The sequence below is a fragment of the Acanthopagrus latus genome, chromosome 5 (genome assembly GCF_904848185.1).
Source record: "Acanthopagrus latus isolate v.2019 chromosome 5, fAcaLat1.1, whole genome shotgun sequence".
Classification (NCBI taxonomy): Eukaryota; Metazoa; Chordata; class Actinopteri; order Spariformes; family Sparidae; genus Acanthopagrus; species Acanthopagrus latus.
This window is the reverse complement of record NC_051043.1, coordinates 20299215-20324480: the sequence shown is the minus strand read 5'-3', so window position 1 is coordinate 20324480 and position 25266 is coordinate 20299215. Positions and strand designations below refer to the sequence as shown.

At 41.6% G+C, this 25266-nt stretch overlaps 3 protein-coding genes across 5 annotated transcripts; 1 reads left to right on the top strand and 2 right to left on the bottom strand.

The window, feature by feature from the left end:
- Window positions 1-685: 685 nt before the first annotated feature.
- On the bottom strand, window positions 686-3681 carry LOC119020011 (granzyme A-like). Its single transcript, XM_037099046.1, has 5 exons — window positions 3583-3681; window positions 3265-3409; window positions 2739-2874; window positions 1717-1995; window positions 686-1622 (listed from the first exon to the last, which is right to left on the bottom strand). The coding sequence occupies exons 1-5, from the start codon at window positions 3644-3646 to the stop codon at window positions 1461-1463; spliced, it is 786 nt and encodes a 261-aa protein (XP_036954941.1). The 5' UTR covers window positions 3647-3681; the 3' UTR covers window positions 686-1460.
- A 1952-nt stretch (window positions 3682-5633) lies between these two features.
- LOC119020009 (cell division cycle protein 20 homolog B-like) lies at window positions 5634-23917 on the bottom strand. 3 transcript variants are annotated; one of them, XM_037099042.1, is made up of 15 exons: window positions 23520-23909; window positions 22972-23031; window positions 18075-18291; window positions 17301-17398; window positions 17051-17102; window positions 16493-16609; window positions 15382-15596; window positions 15136-15230; window positions 14445-14673; window positions 13892-14017; window positions 13668-13791; window positions 8838-9194; window positions 8384-8692; window positions 8121-8252; window positions 5634-7881 (listed from the first exon to the last, which is right to left on the bottom strand). In XM_037099042.1, the coding sequence occupies exons 1-15, from the start codon at window positions 23601-23603 to the stop codon at window positions 7778-7780; spliced, it is 2319 nt and encodes a 772-aa protein (XP_036954937.1). In that variant the 5' UTR covers window positions 23604-23909; the 3' UTR covers window positions 5634-7777. The 3 variants fall into 3 exon arrangements, with proteins under 3 accessions (XP_036954937.1, XP_036954938.1, XP_036954939.1); XM_037099043.1 differs by lacking the exon at window positions 23520-23909 and having other exon boundaries at window positions 22972-23172; XM_037099044.1 differs by lacking the exons at window positions 5634-7881; window positions 8121-8252; window positions 8384-8692; window positions 8838-9194 and adding an exon at window positions 11644-12808 and having other exon boundaries at window positions 23520-23917.
- On the top strand, window positions 19536-21955 carry gpx8 (glutathione peroxidase 8 (putative)). Its single transcript, XM_037099045.1, has 3 exons — window positions 19536-19820; window positions 19988-20249; window positions 21435-21955. The coding sequence occupies exons 1-3, from the start codon at window positions 19614-19616 to the stop codon at window positions 21596-21598; spliced, it is 633 nt and encodes a 210-aa protein (XP_036954940.1). The 5' UTR covers window positions 19536-19613; the 3' UTR covers window positions 21599-21955.
- Window positions 23918-25266: the final 1349 nt, after the last annotated feature.

Sequence of the window (25266 nt, the reverse complement as noted above, 5' to 3'; positions counted from 1 at the left end):
TCAACAGAGCATTTTCATGTTCATCTAATGTCTTCATCTATTCCCACCAGCTGAGTGAGGTCTCCTCTCTATACATTTCTGCACAACTAAGCGAAGCAGAGAGCACCACCTAGTGATGCAGCATGAAAACTGTGTCTGCACCGCATTACGCTGCCAGCTCACAGAGAATGGGTGTATAAAAGTAATCAGAAGGCTAAGCCGACTTCCGTGCGACACTGTAAACCCACAAGAATTTAAAGTGGAGGGCAAATATCGCAGAAAGACAAAAGGGCTCACTCAGCTCGCAGAAATGGAAGTGAACGACTGTATTTAAGATAAGAGAGACAAAGAAACCGATGAATAATCCTTCCAAGGCAAACATTTGCATTTACTGGAAGTGGCTACGTTGTGATGTGACTTCACTGTAAAAGGTCTCCTTCAGTATTTGATTAAAGGCACTTATGCAGCTTTGTCACATTTTGCACGTTTCCTGTTTGGGGTCTTAAAGCTACGACGTGTGACTTTGTCTCTTGTGGTCTCAGAATATCATGTAGAGCTTTTGATTTTGTTTTGGTTCAGAACAAAGTGTTCTTTGCGTTGACATCGCTGAATTGTGCAGGAGGCAGTTCTAACACCACCTAGAGATGACCTAAAGAAGGGGAAGAAAGCAAACACGACTACATGATGAGACATCAAAGGCTTTTAATATGAACACACGTCCTGAAACCAGAACTGAAACATCAGCCTGTGAGGAGCTATTGCATTGTGAGAGGCAGAGAGAAAACACATATTCATTCCCCTAAACAGTAAAAAAAAAAAAAAGGTCTTTCAGATGAGGCAGTAATAAGAATAATGCATGCAAATTATACTTTGTCTCAAAACATTTTCATAAGACTTGAGCTGAAACCCTAACCCTGAACCTCAGTGTCAGTTTGAGCCTTTGGAGAAGAAAGTGGTAAATCAGTCCGGTCGATGGGGCGAATAACATCACTTTGGTGTTTTGCTTTCATATTCACTCAGATTTCTCTGTGGCGTACATCTTGGAAAAAGGAATCACCTTTGCAATCTGGTCTGATTTTTACTGCAGAAGTAGGCCGTTTCCTTGAGCAGACCCCTGCACTTACTGGAAGTCTCTGGCTAGACTTTATATGTACACATCTACATATTTGTTTGAAGCTGGAAAATAAAAGCACAAATACAGTGCTTGATGATTTTAATTTTATTTTTTTTTCTCCTTGGCCTTCAAAGTAATGCTTGGTTATTGCTGTAGGCTTGTGCGCCGGACATGCAAATGACTGCAGCGAAAATTATGGCAACTAAAGACAAATTTCAAACCTTTTGTCTTACTTTAGCTCTTAATTTAGGAAAGGCACAAAAAAGACACACCCCTCCAATCTCAGCGATAACAGTATATACATGTATACAATGAGGATAAATGGAATGCAGCATAGAAGCAGTAAAAAGACAGGCGTGGTGACTCATTATATTTCAGACTTCTTCATCGTCTTTTGGATCCAGCCGAGCTGCTTTTCTGAGAGAAAAGCGTAAACTCCAGGTTTGTTAGCCTCGCCACAATCCTTTCCCCCAAAAGAAGTGACTCCAAGCAGCACTCCGTTGCACAACAGCGGCCCTCCGGAGTCCCCCTGGAGACAGAACAAGTACAGTTTCAGGCACATCCACAGCAGTTAGGTGGTGAAGAAGACGGGCTGTTTACCTTCTGCTACACAGTGCACGTACCTGACAGGTATCAGCCTTGTTTTTGCCATTTGATCCGGCACATATCATGCCAGTGGTGATAAAAGGCCTTCTGTTGTAAAACTGAGCAGAGTTGCACTTTTTTCTGTTGATCACAGTCACATTGGCAGACATCAGGGCATCTGACATTGTTCCTTTTTTGTTATTGTTTGTTTTCCCCCATCCTGCGACCAGACAGTTGGAGCCATCTGCTGGATATTTGATGGTCTTGCCCAGCGGGAGCCAATTCACTGTTTTGGTTTTTTTCGCCTTCTTTTTAAGCTGAAATAAAAAACATAGAAAAATAGAACATTTTGAAAATAGGAGCATTACGTATTGCTGACTGTATGTTGCCTTTATAAAGCAGATCAACTTTCAAACAGATCGGAACTTTAATGGATTGACTGATGCACATGAATGAGTAGCATGTATGATATCATGGGGGCTTTGCGGGTTAGAAGTTGAGCAGTCATGTATTTGTCTTGTGTTTGTCTCCTGAATAGATGTTAAGCTGCAGCCAAATAAAGTGGGTAAACACCTGGAGACTAACAAAGTACTCTCAAGATAAAACAGACTGAAAACTTTAATCCTTTTTGGTTTGGTATTTATTGTATTTTGCAACTTTTTTCAATCTTTTGTACCTGTATATACATTAACAGCATGTTTATGCAATGCCACCCTTCTTTTGGACCCTTATATCATCTTTACTGTTATGATCATTATTGTTAAAGGTAAAAAAAAAAAAAAAAAACAGAAAAAAAAACCCTCTAAGCAAAGACATAGAACAGACTCACTTGGGACAGGGCCCACTGAGTAGCTTAAAAGAAAGCCTAACTCTACAGGGGAAATTATTTGATTTTTTGATCAAATTTGATTAGCAGTTTGTATCTTTATCACCTTCCTAAACAAACTTAAGAAGCGAATATTGAGCTCAAACAAATGTATTACTTATAACATTGTGAACCAATTTTTTTAGCTGTTCTACAAGGCAGTAATTCACAGTGGTTACTGTGATGTCACCTTACCTTGACCAACATGAGGTCATTGACATGAACCTCCGGTTCGTACCAGGGATGAGGAATCTGACGCTCAATTTGGATGACCTGCCTGGAATCATTCTTTGCACTATAGGAGCGCACCCCCAAGAGCACATTCTTAAGGCTGCAAGAGCAGGAAACACAGCAGCTAATTAGTTCACAGGGCTTCAATGAATTAATGATGATTTTATCGATTTATAGTTTAGTCATGAACATATGAATATAATCATGAACAATCCCCAGAGGGCAAAGCAAGGTCTTTAAATTCATTTTGTTGTGCAGCCAACAATCCAAAACCCAAAGAATCTTCATTTACTATCATAAATGACAGAAAAGCAGCAAATCCTTAAGCTTAAGAAGCTAAAACAAAGCAAATGTTTGATATTTTTCCTTGAGAAGTGACAGAAATGATTAATTATCAAAATACTTTTCAGCTGATCAATACTTGACTAAATGTTTTATCGTAGGAGTGCATAAACTTATGATAAAATGATGACTTTTAAATGAGCCGTACGCAGGATTAGCACAGTGGGCAGCAGTCAGGACCCAATCTGGACTGATCAGCGTCCCTCCACAGATCAATTTATCCATCAACAGAGTCATGAAAGGCAGCGAGTTGGTGTCCACTTTTGTCCCATCAATAATCTCAGAGCCATGACCTGAAGCAGAACACACTCAGTTCATTAATTTAACAAAGGAGTGAATAAATAACTGGTAATAAATAATTGTTCAGTCAAATTAAACATATCAATCTGCACCATGTGAACTGTAATAATGAACAAAACAGGACTTTGCAAAGTAAATGACTGTAATGTAAAGAATATACACTCACCTGACTGGACAACGAGGGCGGCCACGCAAGTGACAGAAACAACGAAACCCCTCAGGCAGAACATTTTCCTCTTATCTCTGTCTTTGATGTGAAGATGAATGCAATGAAACCCACCTCGACGCACACTCGCCTTTATGTGTTGAGCTCAGGATGTGGTCTGAACGTGGAAACTTGAGTCAGCAAAATGGACGCAGGCATGACATGAGAATCTGTGGTTAAGCTGAGTTTTTTTTTTTTGTCATTTACCAGACATCAAAACCATTTAGTTCACAGGCTGTGTGGTGGGGGCTTTTTTTTTACTAGAAGTAGTTCAGGGTGCAGACAAAGACCAGAGTGGGTGGGGGCCAGGCGTTGAACAGCTTCGAGTGGAAGCCATCGTCAGCCCCTCCGACTACACTTATGAGTGTCTCCAATAGTGTCACATCATGAAACAGTGAAAAATGAAACATATAAACTCAAGTGACATCAGGCTGGTTGAGGTCGCATGATCAAGGAATGAGAAAGTAACAGAGATGAAGGGTAAACTGCTGGAAGAATTGCATTATACATTTATATGTGTGTGTGTGTGTGTGTGTGTGTGTGTGTGTGTGTGTGTGTGTGTAATAACTCTGCATGGAAATGTCTATAAACGGCCTTTTTTTGATATTTTGTTGAGTTGTGTTATGTACTACATTATTCCAAATATTTCCAACAATGTTTAAACCCATATTTAAAACTTTAATATAACTTCCAGGATAGTCAGAGAGTGAGGAAGGGAGTCAGTATGGGAGACTAAATGTAAAGTGAACATTATTTTGTTCATGAACACTTGTGCCTGCAGTCACGTAGGTTTTCATCTGCAACAGTGTACTTTTGATGGTGTATATTCTCCACCAGTGAACCAGAGTTTGACTGCTGGATCGTTCATGTTTATCCGTCAGTCCAAACTGTCTGATTACTTTACTGTGCACTGGCTGTAAGTGACAACTAACACGCAGACGGTGTGTATCTGTTTTCTGCCTTCAGGTCAGTCACTAATCACTAAACTCAGCACTCATCAGAGACTCCGGTTCTCAATTATTTTTCCCCTTTGCTCTCTGTAATGTTACTTTCTCCTCTAGACCAACAGTCAGCTTGACGGTACATAATTCCATCTGGATTCCATGAGAGGAGGATGTTAACCAACTTGAGGTCAGTCATGGACAACACCTCTCCCCCCCTGCACCAGGCTGTGGAAGCCTTGAGTAGCTCTTTCGGCAGCAGACACTTACACCCACTGTGCAAGAAGGAGCGCTGCCGCTACAGATCATTCATCCCCACAGCCGTCAGACTGTTTAACTCAAGCACTATCTGAACAATCGCTTTCCACTCACTTATTTTTATTTTTTAATTTTTTGTAAAGATCTTATTTTTTCTATTCAATTTTGATTTATTATTTGTCTGATTCTTTTTACTGTACTTGCACCATCAGCTGTTGTGACAAGTGAATTTCCCTGTTGTGGAATGAATAAAGCCCATCTAATCTAATCTAATCTAATCTAATCTAATCTAATCTAATCTAATCTAATCTAATCTAATCTAATCTAATCTAATCTAACCCACACAGTGCTGGTCACCTCTGCGGATCGTTGCCACAATCAGATCAACTTTTTAATCACAACGATTTATTTGGATCCCACCAGAATGTCTCCAGAAAACAGCAGAATCTGATGTGACTTTGATTGTTCATCCCCCCAGAATTTCATCCTGTGCACCCAACCGAAAAATGTACACCCCTCTCACATCTTTCTGTTAAATGCAGTTTAGGGCTACAGCCTATAGCTGGTTAGCCTAGCTCTGCTCAGTCCCAATCTTCGAGACAGCACTTCTAAAGCCCACGAATGAACATGTTGTATCTTGTTTTATAACCTAGGCAAAAAAGTGAGAATAAAATAACACAATTATTGTACAAATATAAGTTTTATCAGTATTCTCGACTCTGTGCCAGAAAGCAAAGAAGCATATTTCACAATGTGCGGGTCTTTTTGCTCTAATTGCCCTCAAAGGAGCACAAAATAGTCATCACGTCAGTATTGTGCTGTACTCATTTATTTGTATGACTCTTGGTTACAGAACCAGCCAACAAAGAAGACAACACATTGCTTACAGTGCATTTATATTAGGCAAATTATAGTTCAACACCCCAAGCAGAATGTGAATGCACCACAGATCTTGGAAAGTTTAAACCTTAAGGCTTGAAACGGGAAAACGGCAAGATTTGTGGCCACAAATGCTTCTTTATTTAGACTAAAACATGTTCAGGGTCTATGTAAATTCTCACTAAGTTTTAGACTTCACTGATCAATATTTCACTTTGAATCAGAACACTGTAAAAGATATTTTTCCTTTATTGAAATGCAAATATTCTGATTTTGGTAAAAAACAAAAACAAACAAAAAAAAAACAAAAAAAAAACACCCAAATCAGTGCAAAAACCACCAAAGGCCTAACTATATCAGGTATGAGTTGTCAACATAAAAATGTTTAATAATAACCTGTGTCAGATTTTATTTGATAAAGTCATACAGTTAAAGGCCCCCAAAAATACTAAAAACATTTTTTTTAAAAAATAAAAAAGTGCAAAATAAAAATAATACTACATGTTTTTTTGAATAACTGCATCATAATGATTACATTACTATGGCTTTTCTGCCACTTTCACATTAATGAATAGCTTTAAGCCTTAATTTGAAAATAATATTTAAGTCAAGGCTTCAGATCAGGTCCGTTTTTTTCGGTGTTATCTTCAGCAATCTGGACTTTTATCCTTTTTGAAGTAAACTAACTAACTGACTGCGTGAGGTTTTTGTGCCAAAAAATACTAAAAATAAAGAAAAAAAAACATTTTGACTACTTCAACATTTTTTGGTTGATGTAAACTCTGTGACTTACAGTTGAACAATGGAACTACATTTAGAGGACACTCAGCTCGTTGAACCTACAATATATCTTCATCTTGAGAGTAGGCGAGCTTCACAGTATCGATCACATTATTTCCAATGTTAATCCAGCTTGAAATAAAACACTGCAATAATTGACAATGATAATAAAAATGAGTGATGGTGTGGCACTTGCATCATGCCAGAAATTAGAAAATGAGAACTGAAGCCAGTTTTTTGCCGGTTTGGTTGGAAAATGGCTGAATATTACATAAAATATGACACAAAATAATATTACTAGGAAATCAACATGACGTGCCATCACAGGCTGTTTATAACGTAACATTATAGATGCTCACCAGAACAACTCCAAAACCAATACATAGAATCTTTTGAGGGAGTAATAATTTTCCTCTACAGTCTTCATAATGATGATGAATATTGTGGGTCACCCACTTTCACATCTCTATTGATCTTGAAATATGTTGCATGCTAACTGTAGTTTTTGTAGCCCACAAGAACACATTATTAACCTTAATTACATCTAGACATTTCACTATATTGTTTTCTTAATGTTTTTAATGCCATTTACTTAAGCTCTTTGAGAACATAGATGTTGGTGTTGTTTGGAAAGTTGTTTTACTCCAGTGCAGCCTACTGTCTTTATGCTGCTTGTGGCATGCATGCATGCAGGAGTGTTCAGATTGAGTCATATCAACACCAGGCTTTTACTTTGAAACAGCTACAGGAAGTGGCATATTGAATAAAAACAACGAGGCTTGAATCTTTCAAATCAATGTAGGGACGCGGGCATTAAAAGTACAGCAACATCCAAACAGCAGCAGATTTTAACAGATGCTGCAACAAAACGGCAGAAAGATGAACGCAGCAACTTTCCCTGTCGCCTACTGAGGACTTTAGCTGATGAGAAGGCATCACAATGCTTTGGGTCCGCGTGCACAAGCTAGGACAACGTGGGTCAGCACACGTCAGCTCTGGAGACATCCGCAGAGTTGAACCATATTTTACCATGATAGTGACAAATGCTGTTATTGTTCATGCAAAACTACAGTAGAATGAAGCATATAACTCATTTGACAGGTGGGTGAAGATCTGCCCCAGGGAGGAAAACTTACCATTGCTATATTCATCTCGTTCAGGATATTTCATTGGTGAACAAATCATGCCATCCTGAACAAGGCTATCAAAGGAATAATTAGGCTCTTCCTGTCATGTAGACCCCAGTTGCAAGGATTTTTTTTTTTAATGTTGGATCTAGAGTGCGTTTTTTCCCTGTGTTAACCGACTCCTCTGGTTTTCCGTGGGGCCATCTCAACAATTGTGTCCTCAGCTGAAAGCTCCATTTCTGAGACGTCACAATCTGAGTCTGACTCCAGTTCACCTGGAGACGAAATAAGAATGACACGTTGAGGACATGGGAGGAGAGAGAGAGAGAGAGAGAGAGAGAGAGAGAGAGAGAGAGAGAGAGAGAGAGAGAGAGAGAGAGAGAGAGAGAGAGAGAGAGAGAGAGATAGATAGATAGATAGATAGATAGATAGATAGATAGATAGATAGATAGATAGATAGATAGATAGATATGTGATGTTCTGAGGAGTATTTTCAGTAAATGAATTATCTTACAGCAGCAAATAGGCTTGCATTTTATCAGGATACGATAAAGAATCCACAGTGGAGGAGCCAGAGACATGAGCTTGAGCCACTTCAAAATGACAATGATGATTTTTTGCTGACTGCCAGAGAACGCCGAGGAGGCTAAGGAAGAGGAACGACAAATATACATCACACATGACGCAACTTAACACGAGTCATAAGAGGCATCACAAAGCAGACTGACTTCCACTCAAACGTCAACAGCTCATAAATCACACGTGTGTCCTCCCTACCTGGTTTGACATGTAAAGCTGTAGGTTTACTTCGGAGCGTCACATCTCTGCCAGTAACACTGTCAGGCCGATGAACAAAAGCCGAAATCTCTATGAAGTACTCTGAGGCTGAAGTTAAGTTGGAGACGCTGATGCTCATGGATGCAGAGCCGTCACTGTAGGGGTAGACGAGCGTATCACACTTGTTGGTGCATGTGGTCACATTGTAACTGTGAGGCGTCGTCCGCATAAGTGTGGAGATGTTCCAGCTGAGAATCAAGTGATCAGAGCCCACGGAGTCCACCGTCACAGCCTGTGGGGAAACTGGGCCTGTGAGGGGGAGTGAAAACAAGTCACCCTGTTGTCAGTCTGGCTCACTTGGACAGGTTGTGTCATAAAGACACATGAGTGTTTCTTATAGCTCTGCCCCATATTTACTGGTTTCTAAATTGTACCTCCGAGATGCATTACTCACCCTGACAGGCAAACATGTGTAGTTCCTGACAGTAGCGAGCCAGCAGCTTGTTGTCGTTCTCCAACATGGCCTCCAAACTCGCACAGTGACACTTACACTTATTTTTCGTGAGCCACTGACCGTAGCTCAGCTCTTCCCCATTAACCCACTTCCAGCCACTGATGGTGCTCTGACGCTGCAGGCCAAGCCAGAAGCTGTCTTTGCTCGCAGTCGTGGCATTGAGGAGAGTGAAGTACTGCTCCTCTGTGCTCAGGACCATAAGGTCAATGTAGTGCCTCTGACAAAACTCCCGGGCTTGGAACCAGGACATCGGTCTCTGGAGCTGGATCTGGCCCACCGCTAAGTCATGGCAAACCACTGAGTCAGGAGATATCAGTGAAAGGAAAAACAGATGAGTTATTAACAGCTTCAGTACACTGAAATCCAGCTCTATTTCTGGCCTGATTGCCTCTTAAAATGACCACAAAGTGACACAAACATATTAGAGGTTCATGAAGGGATGTAAAACAGTTACAGGCACAAAACAACCACTAAGACACAAAGCAACAACAAAGAGACGCAAAATGACCACAAACAGATGCAAGCAACTACAAAGAATACAAAATGATCACACAGCGACACAAAACAAACACAGAGAGAATACGAAGAAGTATAGCAAATACACAGAGATGTAGAATGGTCAGGCAGCGATGTAAAACAACTATGATGAGACACAAAGCAACAACAAAGAGATGCAAAATGACCACAAACACAAAAGAACCACAAAGACACCAAAAAACAACTACAAGGAAATACAAATTGACCACAAAGCGAGTGACCCGAAAAGAGATGAAAGAGATGAAAAACAATCCACAATGAGACATGAAACAACCACAAAGAGATGCAGTTTGATCAAAAAGTGACACAAAATGAACACAAAGACGACTGTGGTCACCCTGTTGGTCCATAATTTGTCCTCATTTTGTCTTTTGTTAACAATTGCTGTCACATCTGTCGCTACTGTGTTACATTTTTGGTTAATCTTTTTCCACAGCAGTTGCAGACAAACATGCCCGGTACAGACAACCACAGGTAAGACTGTGCTTCTGTCAAGTGTTGGATTGTGATGAAAAGTGTTAAAGTTTCTCCGAATAATGAAACGTAAAACCAAATGACAGCTGTATAACGTGCAGTCTTAAAGCTCGAGTTAAATCATTCTTGTCGGCAGTTACCCAGAACGGCCAGCCGCTGCAGAATCAGCATCGGAAACACGCAGTAGAATCCGTGAATTTGTTTCTAAAATGCTTTTTCATTCCCTTCCCAATCCAGACAATCTGCTGTCTGGTGTTCTCCAAATTCCTAGCAGTACATTTTTCCTCCTCATCTCTCCCCTTCGTCTGCCCAATACTCTCTCTACTTGGCAAGTTTATAGTCAGTTCACGCGGTGGGGTGATGCAACAGGTGGGGGAAATGGGAGTGGCTGTGCTGACTGCTCACCTGTTTCAGGCTGATCTCACGAATGACTTTCAAGCAGGAATTTCAGACGTTTTAGAAAAGTGTCAACTCAGTTTACTCGACTATTCATGCCTCATCTACTTGGTCAAGATGAACTTTATCACTTAACCTTTGTGTTAAATTTGAAATCATTCAGCTTAACCTGATTGTTGTGGTGAACAGAACCAGCTGATTGTTTGTGAACAGGTTGCACAATGAAACTGAACACCAGGAGGAAGGTGCTGATCTTTTATAGGAGGGGATAAAAAGAACTGAAAGTAGCTCCGCCCTGAAATCTATTTTAAGAACAACCTGGCAAGACTTGGCTTTTGTGCTTTTGGGAAATTTGATTCTGATAATGAGTTGCTGGAACAACCGACAGCTTAAAGGAAAAAAGTAAATATTCAAGAGTGCTGAAGTGTGTGCGCGAACTCAGCATTTGCTCTGTGTTACCCAAGATGAATACTTGAAAACAGGTCAGATGTGTTCACAGGAAGGATTAACCAGGCAGCGGTAACGCATGTTCACGGAGTTCTTTCCTGTCCTGACCTCATGCACAGTGTTCCGTGGCAGCTGTGATTTATGATAAATTAGCAGTTCAGGTGTTTGTCAACTAGATATTAGCAAACCTGGCAACCGATGAAGGCCTCTCAAGGTGCTCTTTTCTTTCCTGTTGTCATTTTTTTCTCAGCAGTTTGCAAGAATTGTGATTGTATATTCACATTTGGTATGCCGAACTGAAGTTCACATGAGATGTGCAGCGCAAATTGTCTGAAGTTGTGAAGTTTGTAGAAGTTGTGACAGTTTTGGTGCCCTGGTGGCTGATGACCTCGACTGTGATCAGTCAGTGCTAATAATCTGTTCCATGACATCATTATTGCCTCACCTCACTGATGTCTGCGGTTGCAAAAGTGTAAACCTCACATGGTCATTCTCTTCAACATGTCTGCAACTTGTTACCCATCAGGCATTTCAGATTAACTGAGGTCTAGATTTTTTTTTTTTTTTGGTTTTGTTTGTCTTAAAGGAAGTCTTCACCACAGCTAAGTTTCCACAGTGTTCTCTCATGTGAAGTCTGGTCACAAACTTGTGACATCCTTCAACGCACAGGGCTTCACACCAGGAGGACTTTACTCTGCATGTTAAACTACCGCGTGAGAGCTGTCAATAATTCATACATTTCAAAAATTCAAAAATTCAATTCTCTCTTTAACAATAAGAGCACGCTCTGGTGGGTGACATATATCATCAAGCCAAGCAAAAACACATAAAGAGGGAGCGAGAACATCATCACCTTCTATCTAAGAGATTGTAGACATGAATCACGCCAGGAATAACCGTGTTTATTGGGTTACATATCACAGCTGGTTAGTTTTATGGTGTTGGCATGAATAGTAGGATAACATGAAACAACATATTTTACAAGTTGCATGAATAAAAAAAAAACAAAAAATGGTATTCAGTCCCATGTGCACAGCGTTTGATTTCACTGTGAGCTTTGTCTCAATGGCTTTTAAAAAGTGGTGTTCGTTATACACAAGACTTTACAGAGTATATCAATGTGAATTTTAACTGTCCGAAAAGGCTTCTGAGAGGTGATCAAGCTATTTCTGTACTGGCACCTTAGCTTTAGTATAATCATCCAGAGTCAACTAGCTTCACATAATAAGGATGTGTGTATCTGACTAGAAGATAGTGTCTCTAAGGTATTTGTTCTATTGATTTCACATGAATGCCCTGTTATCTATATGTCATTTGCCTAAGTAAAACCTACTTGATGTAAAATAGACTGATGAATATATATTATATATGAATATGTTATTTTACCAAGAAAAAGACAGAAAAGCCCAGTTCTCGCTCAGTTATGGTGCATGGACTTTCTTAGCGGGATAGTAAGTTTGACTGTGGTAATAAAGTTTTGCGTTGTGGTTAGTTCAGAGGAGGGGGCAGGAAACGTACACCCTCGACTCAATGGTTTCTTGTGTTTGTTCGAGACAGAGTTTACCATATTTGGGCCAGATATTGGAGTTGGGGAGGATCTCCTGTGTGAATCTGACTGAGAACTCGAGGTAGTCGCGGTAGCCACAAGATAGCCACAACCTAAAGCATACCCAGGTTATATTTCCGTATCTACAGTGTATGGTACCGTAATTTACAAAACTGACATCTTGCTGAGAGATTGAGACCATGAACTTATTAGGAGAATGTTCACTGAGTTAATACATCAAGTGAGAAGAAGGGCGATTTCCTCATAAGCTTACATACATACAATCTGACTTTTTTTTTGCAACCAGCAAAGGCAGGTTTAAGACTCTTCCATATTTACAAATTGTACAGAGGTCCGACCAGATGCCAACAGCATCCACCACGCATGTTCTCCACGGTCAGTGCTGGTGGTGATTACATGCGCCAGATGTGAAAGCGCTGGTCCGCTCCAGCAGAGAAAATCTGAGTACCGTCAGGGTTCAAGGCCAAGTGCAGGACGCGCTGGGAGTGACCTTAAAAACAAAAATCTGGTTGTACTATGATGTTCAAATATGTTCTCTTCCATTTAAGTCAGAGGTGACTACATTTTTACTTTCATCATTTCAATGGCATTATGGGCAGGTTCTGACTTTGTCAAATGGAAAGGTCTGAACGCCCAACCACAATACTTGCTATCACTGCCTTTAATGGGTTTTAGTTTCACTTGCATGTCATTAGTTGAGCCAAATTGAAATACAGCACCTTAGCAAAATGGAGCATGCACATGTCAGTGCAAAGGTGCACATTCACACATCACTGAGCTGTGAAAAAACTACACAAACTTCGATGTTCCAAATGAAAAACGAGTCTCAAAGCTTCTAGTCATGTTTCTTTGCCTGGTGTGAAAAGTCAGCTTCTACTTAAAACCACAACCACAAACCAGACACGTCACTCACTCCTGCTTGGTAAGAAAAGACCCCCCTTTCTCGAAAAGAAAACAGCCAAGAGTGAATAATGACGTGAAACAAAAGAAAGCAAGCTAAATTTCACCACCAGAATCAAAGTTAAAAGCTATGAACACATTCCAAATGATCACTATGGAATTTTTTACGAACTTTTTCCTTGCCCCTGCGAATTCACAAAACCTCAGATAACTGTGACACCTCACACACAACGTAGTGACTTTTGATGTGTGCAATTTCTAGTTTCATGTTTACTGCAAGCCCACTTAATGAATGACTCGTAAGTGTGAAAAGACTATTAAATATGACAGCGATCGATGGCAGAGCTGCAGCTACAGTCCAACTGTCACACTATTTATTCATTCCTATGAGGCTGGATGTGTTAAACAGACTTTGTTGAGGGCTGAAGTCATGTTTCGGGTTCTCTCACCTGTGAGCTGGTAGTTTGGGCTGAGGGAGGGGAACTCCCAGGTCCAGCAGGTGACGTGGTGCTGAGGAAGGCCGTGACCTGTGACCAGATACTTCTTCTTCTCAGCCCATCGTAGAGCACAGATCTGCAATGAGAGTCATTAGGAACGGTCTGTGTGATGTTCAGACAAAGGTGGGGAAAAAAAAGGAAGAAATATCTCTCTTGCACTTCTGACTCTTAAGCACCTGTGAGTTTGTGTTGGCAGAGGTCACGCAAGTCCCTGAATCTGTGTCCCAGATTCTCAGCACGCCATCTTTCCATCCCCCTCCGGTGGCGATCATCTTTCTCTGCCATGGACACCATCCCATCGCCTAAACACACACAGACAGTGGTCACTAGCTGCCTGGTTGTTTAAACAAACCACCCTCTGAAGTAGCTGCATATGATCAACAGCATTTTTTAAAATCCTCAAGCAACCCCGCTGGCAGCATGCTACTCAAGTTCTCATGAGCCAAGATTAGTCATCATCAAGTCATTCAACAGAACACACAGTTGCTTGCTATTTGTATTTGTGGTTGTGTCGATCCCAGGTGCAGGTGTTACCATCACTACCAATAAAGTATCTTAACAGTGGTGGTCTCAGGATCGACCCCCATCCTCGTACCGCCAAACATCAGCTTGAACACAGGTACTCTATTTACAGAGAGTAGCATCTCCTTTAGAAACATCGAAACACAAAACACATGTAGCAGTGCTTTCATTTCCCAACAAAGCCCCGGTCGTGAAGCACACACTGACCTTGACGGCGCTGGGCTGTTTCATTGTTGCGATTGGCTGATGTGACCTTGCGAGCCCTGTGACGTCACCGTCCCATATAGAGAGGAGGCCATCTGCGGAGCCGCTGGCCAGCCGGTCGCCTCCTGGAGACCACTGCAGGCTGCAGATCGCCTCCTCCTGGGCGGCTGCACCTACCAGAGGTGTAGGAGCCCGAGGGTCAAGGTGATGGATATGTCCGAGAGCAGAGCCGCTGTGAGATTGCGTAAACTGTTATTCTCCCGCAAGAACACTGCACACTTGATACTGATACAAACTGTGGTGCCCTTTTAATTCCATCTATATGTCCTTAAAAGGGGAACATGTAATGATTTTGGTTGAGAAAGAATATAAATAAATAGCAGCTTTGACATCATGATCTGTTCCCAGAGCTCCCAGTCCGAACTGCTAACTACACGTCTAATTTGCTAACTTGCTACATTTTTCTTCTTACATATTGCACCTTTAAACCAATGTTTCCACATCTGGACCTGGAAAAGGTCACTCATGCACATATTGTCTTTCGACCTGTATATTGCATAAACCAGAAGTCACACAAGCCATTAGCTCCCTGTGTGTTTTATGAACAGATTTCAAGATTTTCACTGAATACTGGGTCTGGTCTGAAGCTATGACACAGATATGTGAACACCCCCCCTCAACCTTCATCACTTACCTGCTGAGTAACTGCTGTTTCCAGGAAAGAGCTCTGACCGCAGACAAGTGTGATGACAGACGGCTCATATTCTGTCTCTGCTCTACATCCCACAACTAAAGAAGTGAAAAGAGAAACAGAGTCACTGCAGACTGCTGATTCAACTGGGTGCTACATGATGTCCCCTCACACAGCTCCCCTCTTCACACCACAGTTTGTATGTGTCAGTTTCCGCTCATTTACTCCCGACTTTACCAAAGCTTTCACCTGTATGTCCCCTCTCCTGGTCCCGATGCAGAGGGCTCTGCCGTCTCTGCTCCAGCACAGACAGGAGATGGACTGACCTTGGTGGCCCGATGCTCGTCCTGGTCCTGGGTCCAAACATCCCACCAGCGCACGGGTTTCTGAATCCCAAATGAAAACAGAGGAGCCCAGCGCTAACGCAATCAGACCATAAGAGCTGCAGTCGAGAAGGTTAGCGTCTGAGGAGGAAGAGAGGGATAAGAGAAAGGGACTACAGACGCTAAACTGAGCCTGACAAACAGTATGAGTCTCAGCCACCACACGTATTCACCACAATCAAAAGGTCATTTTGCAGCTGGCTCGCCACATCACGTATGATGTTCAGTGATGTGTTCATTAGATATAGACAACAGAGGTGTTTTTGGTGCATTTTTTTTTTTTTTTAAGTGGAACAGTGATGGAGTGTGACCTGAGAGTAGGAGCCTCTGACTAATTTGAAAGATCTAGAATTTTCCACCTTCCGGCCTCTACACAAATAATTTTCTGTTGCACTAAAAAGGAGTCAAATTAAGATAAATATTGTTTAAAGATGCTGCAATAAGCTCTTAAAATACCAACCGTGTACATTGTTTTTGTTCAGCCCTTCCTAAAGTAGCATAAACCAGCAAGACAAGTAGTGGTTCACTCTGAGTCAACACATTACACACATTGTTCTGCTGCTGTAAAACCAAATATGTATTCATCCACGGCTGAAAATAGTTCCCCCGCAAACATGTAATTTCCCTGCGTTTGGATTGCATTTAGTAAAATCTACATTGTCCTGCAATTTTGGGGGAAATTTGGGGCAGTTAAAAGATTTAAGTCTTCAGTAGTGACAAACAGGCCGTGTGCTAAGTGTGTCACAGACAGGCGAGGTGATTAAGAGTTTCCACACAATCTAACAAACTGTTGGTTTGGATGAGATTAGATTAGATGGGCTTTATTTATCACACAACGGGGGGAATTTTTGGTCTTTTCATCATCTTTGTTAACCACAGAAAAGAAAAGGCAGAAAAACAGGAACTTTACACCTTTAACCGAGAAACAGAAAAGAGAAGCAGCTCAGTTTTCTTCAGAGATTTGTGTCTTCGCTTACAGTAGTCGTTCAGTAGTGACGGCGCCGCCAACTTCATCGCTGGCTTCCCCTGCGGACTCACAGAAGCTTCGTCCAGGAGAGCAAATGGCTGCAAATCCTCTCTTCTGTCATCAGAACCTTCAGTGGAAACATAAAACCACAGTTACACAAAATACAAACACAATGTTGCACGTCCATACAAACACATCTTTGGTTTTACTGGTGATGATGTTGACTGAAATCATTTTCACACTTTCTTTCTCATTTTATCCACATCGTTACAGTGAATGAATCGTTACTGAGTGCTACATGTTTATTGCTGCGCTGGGTGAGGCCAATGGAGACACACATGCACACACACACTGAAAAAGTTGTGTATTGTGCAAATGTGAATGCTGAAACAACGAGACAAACTGGTAATCCCACTACAGATACCTCCAACAGTCCTCTAGAGGTTTTTGGCAAGTTATTCCTCTTTCCTGGTATGACATCTTGCAGTTGCAACTCTACACATCATTCAGATAATCAGTCATTTCCCTGTTTGTGTGTGTGTATAGTGAAAGAACATTCGTGCCATACCAGCCCGTTGAGCGTTTGCATGTTCCTCAGCTGAAGCTCTCCACACAAATCCCTGCAAAAAAAATTGGCTCCTTTGAGATACTGATTACATTCATTTTTCATCAGAAATTAAGAACTCAACTTTATCATAAGTACAGTCATGTAAGAAAGAAACCGGTCAAAAACCTGCTTTGTTGTTATCACTATAGATATCTTCGCTTTGCCTCTTTCTTGGCACACGGCACCAAAAATACAAGTTCTTTAAACAAACCTGCTCTGGTGCATTTTCTGCAGCAGGACTTCCCTGGGCCGTGACGGTGGGCGGTGCAACATCTGTGCCGTCGGGCAAACCTCCTGCTAATGCTGTCTCTGGTTGGGACAAGACGACATCGCAGGAAACATCACACTGAACTTCATCGTAAATCGGTGCTGTAATGAACCTGCTAATTATTCTGTGTATGACCACACAGGTGGAGCTACTTTAACTGGCTCTTCAGTTCAGTTCAGGCCAGTCAGGTCCCCAAAACAATGCTCTGATGCAATAATCTGCTCCAGTTTTTTGGATTAATCTATAATCGGACCATATTATATCTTTGAGCCTCGATGTTATTGAAATAAAAACTTTCGGTGGAAACGTGTCACAACCTCTCAGACATCAGAGACATGACGAGGAGCCGCGACTTCTTGAGAATGTCTCGTATAATCAATAGTCTCTAACAATGCATTGTAATTCAGAAGAGTTGCATACATGTTTTATTTATGTTACATTTCTTACAGGTAACTAACTATAGCTGTGATGTAATGCAAGAAAAGAGAAATCTTGTTCACAATGCATTGTAGAAGAGAAGTCTAAAGAAGTATTGAATGGAAGTAAACAAGTAAAGTGAGCAACTCAAAACTGTACTTGAATAAATGTAACTTCTTAGATTTCACCACTGCAGATCAGTTTGGGTATTATTGGGTATCACAGTTTTAATGAGGCGTGTGTGTGTGTGTGTGTGTGTGTGTGTGTGTGTGTGTGTGTGTGTGTGTGTGTGTGTTGTACCTTGCAGGTGTCCCTGTATGACTCTCTGTTCTGGTCCATGGTGCCTCGGTGGTGGGGAGTCCAGCTCCAGTCTCTGACAGACCGGGTCGAACTCAAAGCTGGGCTCACAGCGCCGCCCAGTGGTGAGCGGTGTGCTGGCAGCTGGACCCTCTCTGCTGCTCCTCTGGATGATCCGCCTCCTGAACCGCCTGTATGATACCTGCTGCTCGCTTTGTGCCTGAGAACACAACAACAACAGCAACAACAGGATGTTTCAAAAAGAAAACACGTTTAAAGCCTCAATAGTCTCAACATACAACTAACTAATGACAACTAACAAAAACTGCACAAGTCTACAAACTTCTGACCACAGAACTTCTCTAGTGTCAAGCAACGAACTGAGGGAACCTAACTTCCGGTTTAAAGTTTCACAGCAAAAGCACTGTGAATGCCTTTTAACTAAATATTTCCCCTCGAGTTTTAGTCAGAGATTATACTGTACTTTGTATTTGATACCAGGACACTTCTGAGCAATTACACGAAACAAATGTCATGTCATTTTCTTCCGCTTGAGGGACGCAGGGATGTTACCGCATTTGTATCCCCCTTTTTCAAGGGGTCGTGGGGTTTTTCCAGAGCTAATCCCAGTATCTCTATGGGCGAAGGCCAGGGTACACCCTAGATGAGTCACCAGCTCATCGCAGGGCCCTTACTGATGGCAGAGGCCGCCACACAAGCTGCCAACTGCACATCAGGAGCAATTTTGGGGCTCCGTATCTTGCTCAAGGATACTCTGACATGTAGCTCAGTTCCACCCCGGGGGAGCCGGGATTCAAACCAGCGACCTTACAAAACAAATGAGCTTTCTAAATAAACAAAATCCACTATATAATTGCCAATAACTTGTTCGATGGATGATAATTTTAAAATCCATAATTAAGATTGCTTAAGGATATTACCAAAATGTTAATGAGCAGAGGTGAATTAAGAGTATTTTCACATGATTTTAAACTTCTGCTCCAAAACCAAACACACTACTTGAAGCAAAACATATTTAATCCAATAAATTATGATGTATTATTATAGATTAAGCTACAGAGGTACTCATTATATAAGTAAAGTGAAGAGAATAATTTTAAACTGTAGTATTTATACTTCTCTACTGAAGTAAAAGATCTGTGTTCGCTGCTATTAAGTCATTGCTGCAGGTTCAGTTATGTAATTGACTTTTTGATGAATTTAAGAATTGAACAGTCTAGCTAGGTGAAATCAAGAAAGCCTCACTATTGCAAAACTATAAATAAAATAAAAAATAAAAATGCATTGACTGATTGATTGAAAATCAACAACAACCTAAGAAGAAGGGCACACAAGGTTCAGGCTTTTAACTGAAAAACTGCACGCTATAATGTATCTCTTATTTTGTAGGAGCATTCATCTAGCTTCCGGTATGGTGGTAAGAACGACGCCAGCTTCACTCTACTCCTCCATCGATCCGCCCTGAGACTCTGGGCTGGACTCGCACTCTCACCAGCCGCGGCTCATTCTTCCCCCTCCAAGATGGAGGCCTTAGGGGGCTACCCTGCCAAGTCCTCCAACCCGAAAGCGAAGAAGCTGACGGTGCTGCTGAGCATGACGGTCGGTGTGGGGTGTTTATTCCTCCTGCAGACGCAGCTGGCGAAGCCCAGAAAACCTGCCGACTTTTACTCCTTCGAGGTGAAAGACGCGAAGGGCAGGACGGTGTCTCTGGAGAAGTACCGAGGGAAAGTGAGTCCACATCATCACCAGTTGCTTCGGTTCAGAAAAATATATCTGCGCAGACTTTTGTCACCCAGAGTCAGATGACTGGGGGTTTTTATTCCATGAGATGTTGTTTCGTTTAAAGTGTTTATTGCTGCAGGATAGTCAGTCCTGTCTCTGTCTCTCCTGCTCAGGCTTCTCTGGTTGTAAACGTGGCGAGTCACAGCGAGCAGACGGAGCTGAACTACAGGTCCCTGCAGGAGCTGCACCGGGAGCTGGGCACCTCGCACTTCAACGTCCTGGCCTTCCCCTGCGGACAGTTCGGGGACACGGAGCCCGGGACGAGCCGGGACATCGAGGCTTTCGCCAAGGCCACGTACGGGGTCACCTTCCCCTTCTTCAGCAGGATCAAAATAATGGGCTCAGAGGCGGACCCCGCCTTCAGATTCCTCACAGGTCAGTGCGCCACATCTGCACACATCTGCACACATCTGTACTTCATATGACTGCATGGATAATTGTAGTTCAGTCCACCATCACTGTGATGCAGGTCTATATTTGTATTTATTTGTAAGTTCAAATGATGAATCACTGACAGGAAGTACCGTCTGAAGTGTCCCTGCAGCACACTGTGCAGTGAGATGTGAAGTTTGATGTAGATAGATATCAGTGTGAAGTTATTGTCAGCCAATACTGGCCCATCACAGGTGTATGTCTCCATATGGAAACGTTTTGTTTTACAGAACAAACTGCAGAAAAAAAGATGCTTGAGGTGATATGAAATTCCTACATTACGACCACTTCGCTGCTCCGGTGACACTGTAGGCAATAAAGTGAATTGTTAAAGGTGGCCGACCCATTCTACAATCCCAAAGTGTGAGTTTTTGAGGAGTTGGGAATCGAGACTCCAAAATCAACCTTTCTTTAAAAAATGCACCTTTAATCTGTGAGATATCCTGCGTCCTATTAATATGATTGTCACAAGTGTTTGATAAGCACAACTGAGGTATCATGGCAAAAAAGAAAATATGGGGCAGATATGTGGATATATCAATGTCAGAAAATTTTACTCTCTGATATCTCTATTGGCCTCAAATAATGTCTATCCATCCTGTCTGTCTGTCTGTCCTATTCATTATAACCAGTGCTGGAAGAAGTATCAGGATCATTTACTTACAATCAGAAATCGAGTTAGCATGAAGTATGAAAAGTCAAAGATACTCATCGTGCAGTAAAATGCTCCCTGTCAGTGTTTTCTAATAAACATGATGTGTATGGTTTAATACGACTGATGGATTTTTGTGTATGTATTTTAAACAGTTCATTTGGTTTCAGGAGGATTATATCAACCTATAAATGTACTCTTCTTCCTTTAGTTTATCAGAAAAATTGAAGTTCAAAGTCACCAAATTTGGACGTGCAGGGTCAGGAAGGGTATGAAAATCCATAAAGTGACTAAAGTCAGTCAGATGTTGGGGACTGGAAGTACGAGGCTGGATAATGTGGGAATATTTGAGGAAAGTAAAAGTACCTTTAATTTGTACATAAGCACAGTACAGATGTCTGTAAATGCACTTAGCTGCACTCCAGCGCTGATAATCTTAAATTTAAGTGTGTGTCTGGTTTTATGTTGTGTTTCAGATTCCGTCCAGAAAATCCCAAAGTGGAACTTCTGGAAGTTTCTGGTGAATCCGGAGGGGAAGGTGGTCCGCTTCTGGAGGACGGACGAGCCCATGGAGAGCGTTCGTCAAGCCGTCACATCACTGGTGCGAGAAATCATCCTGAAGAAACGGGTGGAGCTATGATGGAGGTCGTTGACAGACGCCGGACACGTCTGTGCGTGAGACGCCGGTGTTTCCCGTGTTTCGACAGCAGAGGAGGGACTGAACTCTGAACTGTGACAGCGAGCGTGGTGGGGCGACGTGTCGCTCCAGGAACAGTCAGGATGCAAAGATCCACTAGTGCTGAGAGAGTGTTTGTCTGTGTGCATGGGGACCATCCTGTGGTTAATAGTGACAGTCATGACGAACATTCCTGATAATGACCACTGCTGCTGCAGCTGAAGGATCGTTTAACCATACAAGTGTTTGATTCTGCAAATGTTCAGTTTGGCTAAGTTGTACCATCTAATTCTGATGTTTATATTAAATTCCAGCACATTATTTCCAGCCTGTTTTGACTGATTTCAGCCAAACATCTATTCATGAATAAAACGATTTCATGTCTATTTAGTTCACATCGCTGTGACCTCACAAAACACTTTTTTGGCCAACACTCAACAATGTGACAGTTACAACAAAACTTTACACAAATGTCAAAAAAATGTAGCTCAGGAACCCGTCTGTTTATGTCAGAGTGTATTGGTCACAATTGAGGCTAAATATTTATTTTAAAAAATGTCTCCATCTTTCACAAAATGTACAACCGCAGCTCTGAAACCTGAGCCTGCTCTTTTTAAAATTGACTGACGCTCATGATCATTGCAGACGTCCTCTGGTGCTGCCGCAGTGGATTTATATGGACAGTTGGAGGGCAGCAGCAGGTAAGCTGGCACACACACAAGCAACCAACCAGCTAACAAGACACTGCCTTCCAGCCGCCCACCATAAGAGGGCTGAAAAACTTTAATAAATTCTTCTTTTCGTCATACCAGAAGCTCAGACATTGAAAATGGACCTCTAAATAACCCAGTGTGATTCCTGCATCTCCTCATCAGAGCGAGCGATATAAAAGTAGTCAAATGTAACCGTTCAGGTAGCAGAGCAGTGTGAGCTGGCAACACAGGTGTCAGCTAACATTACACTGCCTCCTGACCAGTCACAGCTCACAGGCCTGCTGTATATGCAAATGGATGAATTTGACTGTCATAATATTTTATGATGTGACATTGAGCTGAACGTAGACTTCAACACTCGTTTCGTTCCTTCTCCTGGCCTAATTTGACGGTTTGACTTTTTAATCTGCAGCTGACTCCGAGCGTCGGTTGGATGTCTGAGGCAGCAGCAGTGAGGAGTGTAGCTGACAGCCGTCACTCAGAGAACACAGCCAGCAGCAGTACACTGCCACACTGTCACCGTCAGCTCAAGAGGACGGAGGCTGGAGTGGATGCAGCTGGCTCAAATTAACCTGAAAGTTTGGATCGTTGTCATGCGGATTATCCCTTTATTTGCTCGCTTACCTTGAAGGGACAGTGTCCTCGCTTTCCCACATGATCTCTCAGCCTTCTCCTCATGTTGTCCTGGTGATAAAAAAAACAAAAAGGAGGTCAGTCAAGGTGACGCAGAATAAATACTGGGATCTTCAGAGAGTTTTGGATTCTTCAGTGAAAGTTGGAAGTGAAAGCAGGTGTTATTTTAATCAACTTGATTGTAGATTGAGTTCAGAATCAGCTTTATTGGTAAGTGTGTGCACACAGACAAGCAAACAATTTGACTCCCAATATACAGGGAATAGTTATGAAACATTAAATATGAATATAAGAATAAAAATGGAAAAATGTAGACTAACGTGTACAAGATGGTGCAGTTGTAAGGAGTGAAGAATTTCCCAATAGTATTAACATTAATTATGGCATCAGTCAGGCTGCAGTTGACCAAAGAGACACCGCCATGTGTTTACAGTTTGAAGTGGTTGCCAGGTTGCAACAGGTCAGCAAGTGATAGTGAGGAAACAGTCCACCTTTAAGGCAATTTATGTATTATTCAATACGTTATAAAAATCACTCACCCAGTCACCTGAATCCCCAGTTTTCAGACGCATCTTCAGTTCTCGATACAAAAGTTTAATTAAAAAAAAACAACAAAAAACCATCAGCTTCCTCTCAGTCTCGAAGCACCGATCATGCCCGGTGCACCTGCTCGTCTGGCCTCCTGGACGGACGCTGCGCTCCTAAATACTCTCCCCGGGCGGACGGTGGAGCGGGAAGCACCGTCCTCTGCTCTGCCATTGGAGGTGAGGTGGAGGTGGAGTTCTTTCTATTCAATTAATGTTGAGGGATTCCCCCCCGCGTCCTGGTTTCTACTGGAAACAAATAGACACAGTAAAAAAGAAAAAGAAAAAAAAAAAGAAAAGAGCAGCGCGGTAATGTTGTAAAGGTGGAGGCGGCAGATAAGGACACACTTTATTTCTTTACACTGTTTATCATTTCACCTCTACAGTCAGCCTGTTGTCTGTAGTATGGGCTTGGGAATAAAGAGTAATTAGTATGATATTAGTGACGCCGATTAGCTATTATTTGGCATTTGGCCCACATTAAAAGATGCATGGGTTAGAACAGGCCAGATAAAATAGGTAAAGAGAGAATATTCATAGGATGCTCTTAATTAGAATATATATATTTTTCTTCAATAATAGACGGATTAAAGGTGAGCTATGTTACACATAGCTATGGAAGCCCACTTCCGCCATATAAAGAAATTAAATGATGATAACCTATCCTTGATTAAAACCTAATACAATAAAATAAATGATAACCCATGGTAGGCTAAGCATAATTATGACATCAAATGATGATATTATGAGATATAATTGACCTTTCATGTGACAACTATGACTTCCTATCTTATTGTCATTTTAGGACTTTTATCCTATAATTTTGTCTTTTTTAACTCATAGTCATGACTTTTATCTTAAAAAAATCTTTTTTTTTCTTTAACTGGTGGAAATGGGCTACCATACATAACAGGCAGCAACAAAAATAATGGTAATGATATTTTTAAAAATGTAGTTAGTTTCTTGGTGACAGCATATTTTATATTTTTGTCACATAATGCATGATACAAACAAAATGCAGCCCTTGTAGCTCTTGTTCTAGAGTTTATAGGTTATATAGGCCTATTTCTATTTTATTCTGTTTTTGGTTAATGAAAATATTTTTTAATTATCCTAAAGATTTGAGAGTTGATACAACATATTTTTATTTCATTTTATTTTTGTCGTAAGTACAGTAAAATGTTATTATAGTTATAATTCAAATATTTTAATTTTAAAAAACTGTTTTTACACATGCACACACACAAAAGTAATATAAATTGATAAATACTGAGTGATCTGGTATCTGCTCTCATTATTCAGGACTTCTTCTAACAGTCCCCTTGGTTTTGCGGGAAGACGCGCAGAGTCCGCGGGCCACACCGTTTACTGATGAGCTGCTCTCGCGCTAAGTGGGCCGAACGGCGCGAGCTGCGCACGTTCTCGCCACCTGCCACTTCCATATGCGCTCACAGCCCGAGCGCGAGCCTGCGGAGCTGTGCGACAGGTGCGTGCTGTCAATGAGCCGCAGCAGCCCGACACATGCTGGCGGAGCAGCTCCACCACAGCTCCGGGCCACAGACATGCATATATTTGACTTGTGATAATTATCTGTCAGCTCCATAATAAAGGATAAACACAGGTCACATGCACAGAGTGATAACAGTTAAACAATAAATGCTGCTGTAATTAAGTTTGTAATCTTTCTGTGAGTTGTTAGAAG